Source organism: Eubalaena glacialis, chromosome 2, assembly GCF_028564815.1.
Source record: "Eubalaena glacialis isolate mEubGla1 chromosome 2, mEubGla1.1.hap2.+ XY, whole genome shotgun sequence".
Lineage (NCBI taxonomy): Eukaryota > Metazoa > Chordata > Mammalia > Artiodactyla > Balaenidae > Eubalaena > Eubalaena glacialis.
Genome location: NC_083717.1, coordinates 26,311,902 through 26,329,338, shown reverse-complemented (window position 1 = coordinate 26,329,338; position 17,437 = coordinate 26,311,902). Strand labels below are relative to the sequence as shown.

Here is a 17,437-nt window from a genome sequence, read left to right as displayed (position 1 = left end):
GGGGCACCTTCGCACAGAGTCTCTGCCCCAAAGGAACGTGTGGCCCAAGACAGCCAGCAATGAAGCCCACACGGGACAAACCTCACAAACCACAGGGATAGACGAATAGCCAGCAAATGATGTTTCCATAGCGTCAAAGGTACATGCCTCTTACAGGGCAGCAAAGGTAGCTGGAAACCCAGCACAGCCTTCACGCGGTCCGGGACCGGCAGGCCTGTGTCAGGTGTGTTCCCTCAGACCTACGCGTGCCTGATCCCAGCAGGCAGTGCACTTGCCCAAAACAAAGGAAAATGACACACAGGCAAGTAAATAAACACCCCCGCACCCCCCATCTGAGAGCAACTGGGCAGAGTCCCTGCAACACGAAATGATGTTTGCCTGCACGGCAGGAGCGTGAAACAATCTTTTCCACAAGAGGAAACTATTTCTGCAGTCATTCTCTGCCGCTCTAACTTACAGGCCAGGTCCTCCGGGGCTGGATCTCTGAGAACTTTCCAGTGAGTTTCTTTGTTGCAGTAACAAACAAGTGCAGTTGTTGGCATCTGCCTGCTGAACAGCGTGGGTCCAAGGGATGCAAAATAAGGTGCTGAAATCAGAGCAGTGAAAACTGACACCCTAGCCCGGCAATGCCGGCACCTTGAGCCTCTCTCCCCTGCAGCAGCCAGGCTGGCTCCCCAACCTGGGACACTGTTCCCCCCCCACTCCCTCCCTCCCTCCCTCCCTCCCCCTCTCTCTCCTTCCCTCTGTCTAGTGACCTCCTACTCATCCTGAATCAGGCTTGTTTTGCCTGTGTACAGCAACCCAAAATGCTGAGACGCCAAGGTTTGCAGCAAAGAGAGGGATTATTCGCGAGGCAGCCAGGCGAGGACATAGGAAAACAAATCTCAAATCCAGCTCCCCAAAGGCAAGCGGCCACGGCACTTAAGGGATGAGGACTAAAGAAGCAGGGTGGTCCGAGGCATGGGGAGCGTGGGGAGAGCTGATTGGGAAAAGGTGTGATGATGGTCGTTCTGCGCAGGCGTAACTAAGCTACAGGCCTCTGCACGTTCAAAAGGTCACCACGTGGACACGTGCACCTGCCCAGTTGAAGGGTCAGTGGTCCCACCCAGTCTTAACCAGCTCAGTTCGAACTGGACACAGCTGACTCTTGCTCAGCTGAACTAGACGCAGCTGACTCCAACTTTCTGGAAAAAAACTGGAGCAAACATCTTATTGTTTAGGCTCCATGTGGCCTGGAGGACAAGCAAGTCTTTTGTAGCAACAATTAAAAGAACCTTGAGGGCTTCCCTGGTGGCGCAGTGGCTGAGAATCTGCCTGCCAATGCAGACACGGGTTCGAGCCCTGGTCTGGGAAGATCCCACATGCCGCGGAGCAACTAGGCCCGTGAGCCACAATTACTGAGCCTGCGCGTCTGGAGCCTGTGCTCCGCAACAAGAGAGGCCGCGATAGTGAGAGGTCTGCTCACCGCGATGAAGAGTGGCCCCCGCTTGCCGCAACTAGAGAAAGCCCTCGCACAGAAACGAAGACCCAACACAGCCATAAATAAATAAAATAAAATAACTAAAAATTAAAAAAAAAAAAACCTTGATTAGTAAAGGCAGGTGCGATGGAGTTAGTTAATGATCACCCTCGGTTTTGATCCTTCAGACCCAGCTAGGCCTCCCCTGTTGCAGGCAGCTGCCTCTGACGCCCCTGTAGACCCATCCCACTGCTGCGTCCCCACCGCACCGGGGGTCTATGGCTGCCCCTGTGACATTTAACACTTTCCAGTGTGAGCATCACCTTCTCTACTCGTCTGTAAGATTACTGGTCTTTGTGTCCTACCCACCAGTTCTCCTGACGTAGAGAAAGTGCTCGGACGTGTTTGCTAAATGAACCAGGAAAGCTAAATTATCTCAGCTCTGCCTCAGCAAGAGTCAGTGTTACAGGAAACGAACTGGTTGAAGACTTCCAGCCCCACGAGGGCCCTGTGGCAGCCAGGCCTCCGATGAGCCCCCGTCCTGGAATTCAGACCTTCTCCAGCCCCTTCCCGCAGTGTATCCGGGCTGGTCTGCATGACCAACAGAATAAGATGGACATGACAGCATATGACTTTGAAGCCTCTTCTGCCTTACTCGGTCCTGGAGGAAGCCAGACACTATGCTGTGAGGACACTCACGCTGGCCTGTGGAGAGGCCCCCGGGTGGAGGAACTGACGCCTTGTGCCCACAGCCAACACCAACTTGCCCACCTCATGTGGGAGACACGGGGTGGGGGAGCAGACCTCACGCCCCAAGCCAAGCCTTTGGTTGATGCAGCCTCAGCCGCTGGCTTCTTGACTGCAACCTCATCAAAGATGCTGGGCCAGAACCACTCTCTAATTTGCTCCTGGAGAAATTGTGAGATTGTGTGTGTTGATGAAGGTTTTGAAGCCGAGGGTGACGGCCTGTTAAGTCCATTGCACCTGTACCTGCCCTCATCTATGAAGCTCGCTTTCATTGCTGCCACGAAAGACTTGAACGTCCTCCACATGTCACGGAGCCCAAACAATAAGATGTTTGCCTGAGCTGTTTTCCAGGAACTTGGAGTCAGCTGTGTCTAGTTCAAGCCCCAGCCACTTAAGGCTGCTTAGGACCACCGACCCTCCAACTGGACATGCACAAGTATCTGCTTGGTGACCTTTTGTCATCAGGAGCCCAAAACGCCACCTTCAGAACTGCTAACTCCTCCATCTTCTGAACAAGCTCCCGTGGAAAAGCCTGCAGCTTAACACCTGCTCAGAACAACAATGAAACTCACCTTTTTCTTATTTCCAATCACCTTTCCGCCACTCCCCACGCCTCAGACCATGCTGCTTCCTTACCCCATAAATACCCCAGGCCCTCGCCTTTGGGGAGGTTGGTTTGAGGTTTGTTCTCCAGTCTCCTCGCCTGGCTGCGTCTGCCCTTTCTCGGCTGCAAACCTCGGTGCTTTGGTGTTTGGCTGCTACGCAAACTGAGCCTGGTTTAGTAACAGTTTTTACAGAATTTCTTATCGTAGTGATAGGTAAGTACAGACCCTGATAGCTGAGCTGGGTTGGAGCTGTCGTGGGGAGACCTGGGGAGAGCCCAGTCCGAGGGGGCTCATAGGCCCTGGGGTTTGGACCAAACCAGAGAGAGTAAGTTAGTCCAAACCTCAGGAAGGAGAAACCAAGGCTCGTCTCCCGGGGCCCCAAACAGGGGAGTAGGTCATAAACATCAACCAGGCACAGCTGTGGTCTAAGGCCTGCTGCCCTCTGTCCCTGAATCCTGCATCCCACTGGACAAGGCAAACAAGCTGACCTTGAAATCCCCGGTCTTACTCAATCTCTTGACTTTACAGCGGAGGACTGACTTATCCACGGGGTTGAGAGCTGCGCCCCGTTCCTGTGACTCCAGCCGAGCTGCTCCAGGCTGCACTGCCCCACGGACTGGCTTCAAGGCTGACCGCCTCCCTCACTCATGCCTCACCTGCCCCCGCCTACTGGACAGGACGGTAGTCACTCCCCCAACGGCCTGTCCTTCACGCTTCTGGTGGCTCTTCGCACCTCATTGCGGAGGTAACTCAACATCCAGCCTGGGCGGTGTCTGCAAATCTCCTCCAGGTTCTACCTGGTGGTCCCCAGGGGACCCCTTAAACTCAGCTACACAGCTTCCCACCCACCCCCAGGCCCGGGCAGGACTCTCGCTACCCAGTCCCTGGAGACGTCCTTTCTTCAGTCTCCGGAGAGACCCTTTCCTCAGAAGCAGGGCTGTCTCCCAGCCTCTGCAGCCATGTCCCCAGGGTGCTGGGAGGCCCAGCAGGAGAATGAGATGCAGAGAGGAGAGCCTGCAGGGCAGTCTCAGGAAGGCTCTCTCCCTCTGCACCTCCACACTACACTTCCATCCAGACTTCTGTGTACACTAGAAGCTTCCAGCAGTGACTTGGCTGAGCCCCTGGCTTCAGAGCGTGGGCAGGTTTACCAGATGACCTGCCGGCTGTCATCTATTCATTCGTTTTGAGAACATTTTCTGGATGCCTTCCTAACTCCCTCCTGGAGTTACTGAACCAGACCTTCGTTCTCTGCCTCCCCTGGACACGAAGAACAAGCCCTCTCTCTTCTCTCCTCACTTCAGGCCAAACAGTGCCTATCCCCCTCCCAGCCCCTGCTTCTCCGCCTCCCTTTGGGTTGGATGGAAACCTACAGGTCACAAGGCAGGAAGTGGTCCCTGGTGTTCTTCTTGATGAGCAAAAACAAGTTCTGAGACCTCAGGGAGTTTTTGCAAACCTTTGGAAATGAATCAGAAGTTTTGGAAGCTGAATCTTTAAAAAGGTCCCCCCGTGGCTGCAGCCACATTTTGGCCCCTGGGTTGAGTCCTGAGCTCCCTCCGGTCTTGAGAAAGGGTCAGGAGGGGCCTGTGCTGTGCCCCCTCCCCAGGGGGAGAGCCGAGGTAGGCAGGCTGGCGGCACCTGTAGGAGCTCGAGGCCCGGGCCTCCTCTGCTCCCACCTGCGCCTGCCCTGCCCCCGGCTCCCCCCGGAAGAGTCTATGTAGGTGAAGTTCTCTCCTGCATCCCTCACTGTCACTATCCTCTGTCTCTCTCATTCTCCAAGGCACTCACACACCGTCCCCACCACCCATCTTTCCCTCTTGGGACTTGGCTCAAGCCCACCCTTTCCGTGGCCTCAGCCCATCCTCAGTATAATGGAAGGTTTGGAGCACATCCGTGTCTCCAAAGGCCCAGTCATTTAGAGCCACAGTCATAATTCTGCATTTTTTAACCATTCTCTACCCGCTTTTCTTTAATCGACACATTCTGCATTTAATAAGTGTATTTTTAAAATGGTGATTATAAGTGGAAAACCAGCTTCTCTCGCTCTAACCAGAAGGAAACAATAACAATCAGCATCCTGAAAGCAACACGGTAAGTCCTGCCCGAGGCACTCTTGCCTTGAAAAGGGAGGTCACCTCTCTCCTTTGTTACCTTTGCCAGGTTAAGTCCTAAAATCATCTCGGGTACCATCAGGCCCCAAACTCTGGTCAACAACGGACTCCCTTTCAGATCTACCAGTTTAGGACTTCTGGTAGTCCCGTGGTTAAGACTCCACGCTTCCACTGCAGGGGGTATGGGTTCGATCCCTGGTCGGGGAACTAAGATTCCACATGCCACGCAGCGTGGCCAAAAAATTAAAAGAAAAAAAATCTACCAGTTACTTTTGTTTCTTTCTCCCCTCTCTTCCCCCACCCCAGTAATAATCATAACATACATGCAAACACAATCCTCTGGTCTAAAAGTGCATATGCCAAAAAAGCGTTTTTGTTTTTTTTCCTTTTTTGCCAGCACCGGCCACGGAGCAAGACACCAGCATTGTCTGGGGAGCGATAACGGGCTGTGTTTCCAATATCCTTGCCCACTGGCCCCGACAGATACCGCGGTGGTTCCTGCCAGGAAATCCCCTCTGCCTCATGGAAAACCCAGAGGAGGAAGCGGAGCCCCGAGGACTGTTCAGGCTCCACCCCAAGGTGTCGGAGTGAAACCAGCCCGTCATCTCGGGCCCGGAAGCCCCCGGGCTCTGCACACACTTGCAGGGACCTGGGAGCCTGCGACAAGACACACACAACCCCGAGGCCCTGTGCGGGTTGCCTCTGCACTGTGTTTTACCAGATCCGAGCTGGTCTGGAGTCCAATGACCACTTGCTAAAGCCCGCAGGGGAAGAGCTGCTGCTACCTCCATTTTGCAAACGAGAAAACCAGGGCCAAGGGCTCTGCCAGAGACCTAAAGAGGCCACCTTCGCTCCCCCACCCACAGTGGGCTTGAGTAAGTCCTCACCAAATGTATTGCCCTTCCTTCCAGAACACTGAGGCCACCGGCAAAGCGGGCCTGAGCAGCTGCAGGGGGAGAGCCTGGGTCGGCCTCTGCCTGGTGCCCCCAGCCCACCCCGCCATGCCCACAGACTTCCCTGGGCCTCCTCTCCTGGTGACGGGGCGCCTTGTCCTGCTTTCTCTCCCCTCAAGGACCATGACCCCCATCCTTGCCTGGGCCATAGCCCCAGGGAACAGCTGGGCCCCAGTTACAGGGTTGGGTCCTCGCGTCAAAGACCACCCGCCACCCAACCCCTCTGCCCGGGGCGAACGGGGCTCGGCCTCGGGGGTGGGTGGTGGGTGAAGACCACCCCCCCCACCAGCCCTTCTCAAACCCCTGGCTCTCACTTCCAGGGCCTGGCGTGTGGCTGTGCCACAGCCTGGGAGGCCTCTGTCCTCCCCCCTGCACTGGCCTCTCAGTGGAGGGTCTTCAGGAACCTCGCATCCGACACCTCCCAACTTTTCTCCCACCCCGGACCCCTGTTATTCCCCAAACTGTTTTCACCGAACAAACCACAGTCGCTGCATCATTTGTTTTCCAGATGTGATCAAGGGTGGGCGGAGCTGCTCAGACGTCCCCGAGCATTAGGAGAACCTCGCTGGCTCTGCTGGGCGACGCCCTGGAGAGCCTGGGAGCTCCTTCCTCGATGTGCATTTGTGAGCAAGTGCGGACACTTTTTACCCACTTACACTTGTCTCTTGCGGCTGCTGGAACGAGTGACCACAAACCTGGTGGCTCTGTCCTCACAGATCTGGAGGCCAGGTGTCTGTGGGCAGGCGGGGTTGGTCCCCAGCGGGAGGCTCCGGGGAGAGTCTCCTCCTCGCCTCTCGGGGTGCGGGTGGCCGTCAGCATCCTCGGCTCACCTGGCTTGTAGCAGCAACCCTCCCATCCCTGGCCCTCGCCACCCTGTCCAGGGTCTGCTTCCCAGAGAAAAATTCACATGTCATTAGAGTTCAACACATAAATTTGGGGGGACACAAAATGCAGTCCGTAACACTCAGTATTTCCAATAAAACAAGGGTCTTTAGACCCACCTTCGGAAACGATTCCCAAACTGCAGAACCGTTGAACTTCACAAATGGGAGGAACATCAACGTCCATCCAGCCCAGGACCCGCAGGATGGGTGAGACTCCTCCATGGTCCTTCCCAAATGTCTCCCGAGCATCTTTGGGAACGCCTCTGTCCCCCGTCTCCCAAGGCAGCCCCAGACCCCTCGGGTGGCCCTGCGGTCCGGGAGCATCGTCCTGCTGAGCTGCCGTCCGGCTCCCCGCCCCAACTCACCCCCTGCCCCCAGCACACATACCGGCCCCGGGGCCACTTGGAGCAGGCCCGAATCCCTTTCCAGGGGCGGCTCTTCGGCTATGCAGCAGCTGCTGTGCGGGTCTTCCTGCTCCGGGCTGAACGCCCCCCCTGCAGTGTCTTCCTGGTCACCCTTCTCTGGGCAGGTTCCAGTCCATCTCTACCCTTCACCGAGAAGTGAGGTGCCCGGAAAGGAAAGCGATGGCCGTGTCCATGCTGTTCATCCATCCTATGAAATCAGCCCCGCTGCTGGGATAACAGCAATGAGCAGGACGCATGGAGTCCAGCGGCCCTGACGCTCATGTTCCAGCTGGCGGGGGCGGGGGGTTGGGGGGGAATGGTGGAGGGAGAGGAACAAGCAAGGGACAGAGCAGGGCCATGCTCCCTGGAGTGGAAGTACGACTGTCAATAGTGAGGCAGGCGCTCTGGGCTGAGGTCCAATGACAAGGGTAACAGCTAAGGCAAAGTCCCTAAGGTAGCAGAGACCCCCTCCTGCGCACCCGCTTCCCAAAGGCTCCACCGGCTCCTTCCTCTCTCCAGACCTCAGGTGCCTCTGAAGCAGGGCCAGCCCAGGGGCAGCTCAGCCAGTGCGGGGCCACCCAAGGTCATCAACCTGGGAAGGAGGCTCATCCTTAAAGACAGAGATTCCAGAATTTCAATGGCTTCACAGAGAGAGGATTATGTAGCAGTTTAGGCAGCCCACACTTCTCTGGACAAGCATGGGGTCCGGGTGTTTGGTGCCCTCCCCAAAAGTATGAGGCTGCTTCTGAGCAGGAAGAACCACGAGCCCAAAGATGGGCGGAGAGGGTGCCTAAAAGGGAGGCTCTGCAGCCCCGGCTCCAGTGAACCCCGAACTCTCCCCGAGCCTGAAATGCCCACTACCCACGTGGTCTTTGAAGCCTTGGACACAGAGACCCGGCTGAAACGTCATGTCCAACTGCCTCTGCCCCCGGCAGGATGAGTCCCCATCCCAGGGGGTACTAGCTCTCCCCAGTGGTCATCCCCTCCCCAACAGCGATCATCTGTGCCCATGTTGGTCCCTGATACAGGGAGCTTTCAAAGTGGAGGCTTTCTTGCATCACCAGCGCCTAACACTGTGTCAGGAAATAATGTTGAAGGAAGAGAAGAGGGAAGGAGGGGAAGATGCAAGGAGAAAGGAATCCCTGCACTCCAGCAAGAGCCCGGCTCTCGGGGTGAGTGTTGGCCCCCGTTTGCACACTCGGGCGGCTCCCATCTCCTCCTGAGCCTGCTGTGACCTTCCCCCATCCTCACAGGCCCACGGGGAGGCGTGGGGCTCAAGGAAACAGCGTGGAAGGAATGAATGAGTGAGTGAGTGAATGTCACTACCATCACCACCACGCTGTCGTGACCACACGGGCCTGGATGCAGGAAAACTAGGCTCCTTGAGAGCACTGGCATCCCCTCCCCGAGAACTGACTTCCGTCTGGCTCAAAGGTCAGAAAGGTGGGGGCTCCATGTTGGCTCTCGGGGAGGCAGAGTGCGTGGGGGGCCGCGGGTCACCCAGCAGAGCACCGTCTGTTCCCAAAGTGACTCAGACTGGACTTGGGTGACAGCAGCCTCCCAGTGTGGGCTGCAGAGCCTGTGTTCGCCACCCCGATCCGCCCCCCAGCACTGTGCCCCCTGCCCAGTGGGGCAGAGGAGGCTCAGGCCTGGGCCACTGGGCAGAACCATGGCTTCGGGGCAGGTAAGGGCTTCATACTCTTCTTGGCTTCTCAACCTTGGCCACACAAGCACCTGGGAGCATAAAGCAGGTGGCTTAGCCTGGGACCCCTGGACCAAGGAGAGGGTCAGAACATCGTGGAGGGGGAGGCCCACACGTGGCCTTTCTCAAAAGCTCTCCAGGTGCTTTAGCTGGCAACCAGGACTGAGAATCGCAGCTTATAGCGAAGACTCGGGCTGGAACGGCAGAGGTGATGCAGGAAGCTCGTGCCACTGCCCTGGGGCGGGGTCATCTGAGTGGGAAAGAGACCCAAGCGCCCGAGATAGCAAACAGCGGCAGGTGAGCAAGAAGGAGCTTGCAGAGGCACTCGGGCCCTTTCCCAAGTTGTGGTAATGCCGGAGCAGAGCACAGGAGGGGCAGGTGAGGTCACCTGTGCTGGGCAATGCCGGGGGTGGGGGGAGGTGGGGGGAGGTGGGGGGAGGTGGGGGGGAGGCGGGGGGAGGCAGGCCCTGGTTTCCCAGGAGTGGGCTGCACCCTCTGGAGCGTGACCACCCAGCAGAGTCCTGGTGAAGGGGAGGGGTAGGGCAGCCGTATTCATGACCCCAAAACTCAGAACCCGAACAGGTTGACAGAAAATGGGGCTGGATAATTTATCTAGATTGTTCCTGAGAATCTAGGGCATAGCCTGTATCTATTGAGAACATACTCTTAACAACTTCTTGTTTTTTGGGGGGTGGGGTACTGTGAAGAGAGAAGCATTGATCTGAAATCTTATCAACTGGGACAAGTGGCCTGACATCTAAATCGTCTGTCCTACCAGTTACCTGCCCTGGAATCTATTTCCCTCCTACACCGAGAGGGAAAGAACTTTGTGATGGTTAACTTTAATGTGTCATCTTGGCTGGGCTAAACGATGCCCAGAGAGCTGGGGAAACAGTGTTGATGGGTGCGTGTGTGAGGGTGTGTCTAGCAGCCATGAGCATGTGACCAGGTTCAGATTTCTCTCCCCATTGTGGGTAGGCATCATCCAATCCATTGAGGGTCCCAAACAGAACAAAAAGGGAGAGGAAGGGCAAGTTCACTCCCTGGTTTGAGCTGAGACATCCACCTTCTCCTGCCCTCGGACATGGATCTGGTTTGAGCCTTCAGACTAAGATCAGGACTTACCCTGTCAGCCCCCGAGGCTCAGGCTTTGGTTTGGACTGAACTACGTCCCCAGGTCTCCTGGGTATCCACCCACAGCGGGCAGGTCCTGGGGCTTCTCCTCCTCCATAATGCATGAGCTGATTCCTATAACAAATCTCCTTGTGTCTCTACAGACCCTACCGGTTCTGTGGTTCTGTTTCTCTGGAGAACCCGAATACAGAACAGCTGGGATGTTATGATCATATGCAGACTGTCTTCATGGTTCTTAGAAGCCAGGGCGTAAGGCGCCCTCTCTCTCCAGTCACACATCTTCTCATTGAGTGTGAAGTTGTAGAGATTCCTTTTCAACCCATCGGCAGCACGGGAGCCACCTCCTCCTGCAGAGGTCATGCCTCACGTGGGAGGGAGCCTGCCAGGTCTCCTGGCATCTAGTGCAGATGGTGGGAGGGTTTGTACTAAACCAACCCCAATCCAGAAATCCACACGCCCTGAGCTCAATGGGTTTACAATCTAGGGTAAATGTTGATGAGTTTTATTGCGTTATGTGGGGTCCTGAGACAGGAGACTTGGCCTTGTTCACAAGGAATTACAATACGAGATGCACCTTGAGAGACTCATACTAAGAGGGAGAGGTTTAGTCATTCACTCCAAGGGTATATGTTAAGGATCCACAACATGCTAGGTCCTGTTCTGGAGGGCTTCCTGGAGGAGGAGGCATTTGATATGGACCTTAGAAGGCCTGTCAGGAATAGATATAAATTAAGATTTAAAAGATACAGGGGCAATTCAATGAAGAAAATGTATTATTTAGTATATGGAATTTGAAACATCTGTTTTGACCAGAGGTAGCATAATTCATTAAAATTAATGCCTCGAAAGATTTGGAGGAATTTTTGCTTTAGTTGAGATTAGTTTTGTTTTCACCAAAGTGGTTTCTCCCCAACCAGTTCCCGTAAATGTATCAGTTCAGTTCTGCTTAGCCAAATGTCAGTTTTGTGTGTGATTCACATTCCAGGCACTTTGGTATATTTACCAAATACTTAAAACCCATGCAAAATATCCCTTTGATGGAGCCAGTTAACAAATCTGTGAACTGAAAGAAGTACCAAAGCAGCAGTCTGTGTTGAAAATCTATTAGAGGAGAGAAACCCACCCCATCTGTAATCCTTACACACATCTCTGATTCCAAGGGTTTAACTACTCCATCTTGAAATGAATTGGTTCCCCTTCCCCAAAATCAGACCCTCCCCCCCACCAAAAAAAAAAAGACCGTTCATCTCTGTCAGGTTATGGTTCGATGTTCAGGTGAACTGACAGCAACTAAAACAATTTCTAAGCCACAGTCAAACTAAAAATTAAATATCAAACTAAACAGAACTTCAGAGAAATATTCAACAACGGCTAAGAACATCTTATCCAATGTGAATCTCTGTAATACTACGAAGTGTCTTTAGAAATAATTTTTTGGGAAATTGGGAAATGCCAGCAAGCTGACCATTTGCAGAACTAGTCTCAGCAAATGGATTTTCAGAGAGGTGGCTTTCGGAGCCCCCGGTTTCCTGATGTGGCCTCGAGCCACCAGAGGCTTCTAGCTCGCTCTCCTAATCCTCTCGGGGTCTAGATGGGGCGGGGGAGCTTCAGGACTAGGGGCTGGGTAACCTGGGCCCCCCCACCAAGGTCATCCAGGCCACCTGGAGCCAACGTGAAGCTCTTTTTCTGTGTCTGCAGTGTCAGGTGTGAGAAGAAAGTCACTAAAACACAGGCCGGCAGATTTAAGAAGACGATGAAGCCCTGGTCCCCACCAGACCCCTCCCCAGGGCGCCTTCCTCCAAGGGTGGGCCCACCGGGACGCCTCCTGGAAAGCAGCTGTGTAGGTGGAGCCCTGCGGTCCATCCAGGTCCTTCTGTCATCCGAGGCCTGAAGTAAGTCACTTCCTCTCCCAGACCTCCAGATTCCCGTTCTGTTCCCCAGGCAATAGATGAAGAGATATTTCTGCTGCTTTCTTCCTGCCTTGTGGCCCCATCGAACCCTTTTCGGCAACAGCTCGGCAGGGATGAGCCTCAGGGGTCCCACTTGTCACCCCAGTCTGACCCCCACCTCCCTGGGCTGCTGGTGGCTTTACCTCTCTCCTTCTCTCTGTAAGTTCTAACCGTCCATAACTGCTTGCATTGTTCTCAGTAGAACATATCTTACACACACAAGAATATGGAGAATAAAATAGCATCCCTGTATTAGCATCCTAGCACCAGGCAGCCTAGGAAACAAAACCTTGAGGCATTGATCAAGGGCCTCCTGGATCCCTCCTTCTCCTCCAGAGGAAGCACCAGTCCTGAACTTGGAGTTTACTGAATAGTGTTTTTAAGGAAAGAAAACCAGTTTTATACTCCACAGACTGGAGCCATTGTTCTCAGAGGTTTGGGCCTCACGGGACAGTAGGATGTCAAAATTCAATGCTGGGCACTTGTGGAATTCCCCACATTTCAGAGGAAGTACGTGAAAGAAAGAAAGAAAACTCACAAAACTATCACCTACCATCATAGTCGCTTCATGAAAGAAAGGACGTTTAACAGACACTATAGAAAGAGCATATTCTCAATTTAAAAAACTGAATACATTAGGTTCGTCAAAACGTCTGTATTTTTCTTGTTTCCATACAGAGCCTGGAACACTCCCTCCTGGACCAGCCTGGCATTTAGGAACCTCTCATTTAGAAACTAACTTCTATGACCTGCGTCCCTAAGAGGATGGGGACTTTCTTGGGCGGGGAGGGGGAAACAACCCCATCCAGGATGGGTGCCTGCTGCTGCCGCCCTCCCCTCTTCTGATTGTGCCCCACTTGTCTCCCGTTTTATCTCCTCCAGATGCTACAGCCCCTCCCCCCTCGGAACCCTCAGGGACAGGAGCTCCTGCCTTTCTTCTCTGCCTCCCCACCCTCCAACCCAGGCCCGAGGAAAGGACTTCGGCCAGACCCTGAGTCAGGGCTAGGATGGACGGGGCAGCCCTCTGTGAGGTCACGGGAGACTGAGTGACCCACTGAAAATGTCCCCAAATGGAACAACTTCATCGATACCATAGCTGCACCTGGGTGGCCTGATCCCGCTCCCACTGCACGGGGACAGTGCTGTCACTCACCCGCCCACATGCCGGAATGAGGGGGGCGGTAAAGGGCCGGGCAGATATTTTGCAATAACCCCTCATGTAAGCGGGCTCTGCCTCTCCCCACCCTGCGCTGAGAACCTTTGCCTTGGCTCCGGCTAGGATAGTTTTTGTTGCTGTTTTTTTTTTTGGTTTGTGTTTTGTTGTTGTTGTTGTTGTTGTTTTCTTTTGGCCATGCTGCACGGCTTGAAGGATCTTAGTTCCCTGACCAGGTATCAAACCCACACCCTGGGCAGTGAAAGCGCAGAGTCCTAACCACTGGACTGCCAGGGAATTCCCTGGCTAAGATAGTTTTTAAAGAAACACACAGCAACAGCACAGAAATCCAAGTTCAAATCGCACCTCTGCTTGACATGGGGGGGTGGGTGCTGCAGGCAGACCCTCGTCTCCCATCTCCATGTTCTGGACTCCCCCCAGCTCCTCCATGCGCGCTCCCCAGCCTGGGAGGCACTTCAGAGCCCCCCGCCACAGAAAGGCCCTGAGAGGCTGCAGCCAAGGGGTCTGGGGGGGGCCCCTTCCTCCCTGAGCTGTGTCCTCCTCAGATCTGACTGGGAAACGCCCCCCCAAGTGCAGCCCCCTGCCCTCCACCCATCACAGCACCTCTGGTCCTTCCCATTCCCGACTGTCCTGCCCTCCTTCAGGTGGGGCAGGGCCAGTCCTCCAGGGCCGCCACCTTTACTCTAGAAGATCCCATGTCTCAAAGGCAGGACGTGCACGTGCGCGCGCACACACACACACACACACACACACACGCACTTTTTTCTTTCAACTCGAGCCTGAAGAACAGTTGGCTACATGCAAAGGATGATAAACTTCATTTGTGGTGCAGGTATGTCCCAGCCCTTGGTCCAGGCTCCGGCCTCAGGTCCTGACCAGAAGCTCAGGCAGACCCTCGGGTCCCCTCCGTCCCCCTCCGTCCCCCTCCGTCCCCCTCCATCCCCCTCCCACCCCGGGGTGCTCGCCAGCCTCCTCGTCCACGGGCATCAGAGGGGGATCTGCGGGCCGTGTCCCCCACTAGGGCCGAGTGAAAGAGGGAGAGGCTCAACAGAACCCCACCATCTGGGGCCCTTGGACGCCCCCCATTCAAGCGCAGTGTCACCACCTCGGAGCTCAGATCCCTTTTATTCCGACCACCACATCACTTTGGGGCTCCTCACAACAGCCCTGCGAGGTAGGAAGCACCCCCATCACACGAGCACACGAGGTCTCGCCGGGCAGAGAGCAGACCCCAGGCCCGGGAGAGGCCAGCGGTCCCCACGGGGAGGCACCTCCCACCCACCACCTAGACTGTTCCTTGGCGTCGCCACCTCGGAAGCTGGGCCTGACCACGCAGCAGGCCCGGAGTCAGGCAGAAGGAGGAGGCGGCCGGGGGGCCTCACTTCTGGGTGAGGACGCGCACGAACTCCTCGTAGTTCATCTGCCCGTCCTGGTCCACGTCAGCCCCCCGGATCATGACGACCAGCTCCTCCTGGGACACCCCCTCCAGCCGGGCCATGGCCTGCTTGAGCTCATCCACGCTGATGTGGCCGTTGCCATCCAGGTCGAAGGCGTGGAAGGCTGTCCTCAGGTCGTCCTCTCTGGCCTGAACCCCCTTGGCTATCACTGCCAGGAACTCCTGGGAGCTGATGACGCCATTCCCGTCCGCATCCACCCTGGTGACGAGCAGCTTCAGTGCGGCCTCCGACGGGTTCAGGCCCAGCTCCTGCATCACGGCGTCCAGCTCCTGGATGTTGATGGCACCGTCTTTGTCCTTGTCGAATCTGTCGAAGGCCTCCTTGAACTCGGCCATCTGCTCTTTGGATAGCTGCTTAGCCATGTCTCTCGCACCTTCTACGGAGCTTCCTTCTGAGCTTGCTGCCAACCCGCCCAAGGGGCTCACGTCAGAGCTGGGACAAGCGGCGGGACCGAGGCTGTGTCGGTCTGAGGACAGAGCTCCAGCGGCAGCCTTGCCATGGGATGGGAACCCCCTCCTTCTCTGAAAATCCGAGCAGAGCGAACAGGAAGACTCCCTACCCACCCCACGTCCTGGGGTGAAAGCCTCCTCCTAGGGAGGGACAGCCAGCGGCCACAGACGAGAAATGCAGGAACTGGAGCGGCCGGTCTGCCCAGGAGAGGTGGCAGGGAACCAGCGCACCCCGGCCTCACCCACTCCCGATGGCCAACCACGGCACCCCAGAGGCTTTTGCCCGTGTGACTCTCACAGGGACCCTGGCCAAGCTGGGGAGGGGGGCTCAAGAGGGCTTCCCCAATTTTAGAGACAGGGGTGGGAAGGGGAGAGGAGCCTCCCTCAGTGGACATGGCAGGCCCTGGAGGAGTGGGAGGGCTGTGTCCAGCGTTCCTGTCCTCTCTCGGGGCTGCTGGCCAGCTCTCATCCCACGGGGCGGGGCTGGTGGAGGGCAGATGGTGGTAGAATTGAGTGGGATTCTCCCAGAATGGCACTGCGGGCGTCATCACTCTCCAGCCCAGCGTGGCTGGCAGGTCCTTAGGCGGGGATGCGGCTGCCTGCCTTTTTGCTTCGGGAAAGCGGGGAGCCGGTTGCATTCAGAGCCGGGTGCACAGGTGGTGCTGAGACTTGTTTATTAACTGAATGTTCAAAGTGTGGTTTTAGAGCTGAGGGGAAGGCTTCCTGTCCCTGCAGAATACTCCTTCTCTAGCTCCCCAGTTTCTCTGATTCCATTCTATTAAGACTAGGGTTCTCTACAGAGACACCAGGAAGGAGGGGACCCTTCATTTACAATCCCAGAGGGGTCCTGCCTGGGAGCTGCGGGAAGACTGGAAAGCACTGGGCTGGAGTAGGCAGCCCCTGAAGATGCCAGGGGGTAGGAGGATGTAGAATGGGGTGACTGAAGCTGTGAACTTGGCCTGGCTCGTGGGTTTACTAAGTCAGCCCTAAGCACAGAAACCCGTTTAGGAAATTCCCTGGACCCACGGTCTTACCTGTTTCATCTCTGCCCACTGCTCTGCATAGCAGAGTTTAGATCAAGAGCTCGGGCCGTGGGGACCCTGCAGGAGGAGGGGGCATCCCCTTCCTGGAGGATGTTGAGTCCCTTGCAGCTGTGACATGACGGGTAACCCCCTCCAGGGCGGCTGGGTGAGCCCTTGGGGCGGGAGAGACGTCACGCGCAGTAGCCGTGTCTGTGTGAGAGTGACGTGTGTGCATGAGTGTGTGTTGGCGAGAGGTGTGCAGGCCTCCAGAGCCAGCGCAAGGGCGGGTGGCTTCAGCTTCCCGGGTCCCTGACCCGGGAACACACGCCAGCGCGTCCACTGCTGTTTGGGTTTTGTGGGTGAAACACCGAGGAACCTGCAGGACAGGTCTTGGAGGCTCCTCTGCCTTCCCCGACTTGCAGGGACTTGCCTGTCCCTCCCCCTGTGCCAGTCTCCCCGGGGACGGCCCTGCCCTGCTCTTGCCCGGGGAGATCCACCCCGGGAAGCGAGAGAGGACACCGCGTGGGAGTCGCTGTCATCCTGCGAGAGCAGCCCTGGCTCCGCACCCTTCTTCAGGGGCAGTAGAGACGGCGGGTGATCGGGCTGCCCTCCCAGGAGCCCTGCTGGGCCCGCACCCTGAACACAGCGCTCCCACCAAAGCCACAAAGCAGCTGGTTGATCACTGGCTTTGGACCCGGGAAGCTGTGGGTACAGGGCTGGCTGCCCACAAGCCTGGGGCAGGTAACTTCACCTCCCCTGTGGTAGATGCCGGGTCCTGTTTCCCACCAGCTGTCTCATGGTTCCCAGGTTCACGCATCCTTATTACCCTGCGTCTGAGCACCACCGCCCTGGGTCCCTTGAGCATCTTGCTTCCAAAGCCTGTGCATAAGCCACAGATACGTTTCCAGGTCTCTTCTTGGACAGATGTTTAATTATAAAAACCATCTACATATTTGCAATGATTATCCATCACTGCAATTCTCCCAACTGCCATAATTCATGGTCTCACCAATCCAGACGCCCTTTACCTCTCACCCCAAACTCGAATCTCAGCCTTCTTTTTCCTCTGATGGGATCCACTCCTACACCCACCTTCTCTCATAATTCTTTTACATTCTAAGAAGTGCTTGTCGTCTGCTGGCCCTGAGGCTTTTGTCTTATCTACACAGCTGATGTGTCTCTGTGTCTCCTCTCCATCCTCCCTCATCATAAGACCCTAAGAGCCCTTTCTGTGCCACCATAGCTGCGGTCTCTCTCCCACAATCCTGTCCAGCCAACCAAGTTTCCTAGAAACAGAATGTGTTTCTCATACTGCTTCTTTCTTTTGGGAAATTGCTCTTTCCTGCTCTGGAGCCTCGTATCAGCTTTAACTGGTCGACAGTGAGGAAGA

At 55.8% G+C, this 17,437-nt stretch overlaps 1 protein-coding gene across 1 annotated transcript; it reads right to left on the bottom strand.

The window, feature by feature from the left end:
* Positions 1-14,497: 14,497 nt before the first annotated feature.
* Positions 14,498-14,938, bottom strand: LOC133084867 (calmodulin-like). The gene has a single exon (XM_061181662.1). The coding sequence runs from the start codon at positions 14,936-14,938 to the stop codon at positions 14,498-14,500; it is 441 nt and encodes a 146-aa protein (XP_061037645.1).
* Positions 14,939-17,437: the final 2,499 nt, after the last annotated feature.

Bases quoted from the DNA above. Each gene is read 5' to 3' on its own strand.
- LOC133084867 (XM_061181662.1), bottom strand. From the start codon at position 14,938: ATGGCTAAGCAGCTATCCAAAGAGCAGATGGCCGAGTTCAAGGAGGCC.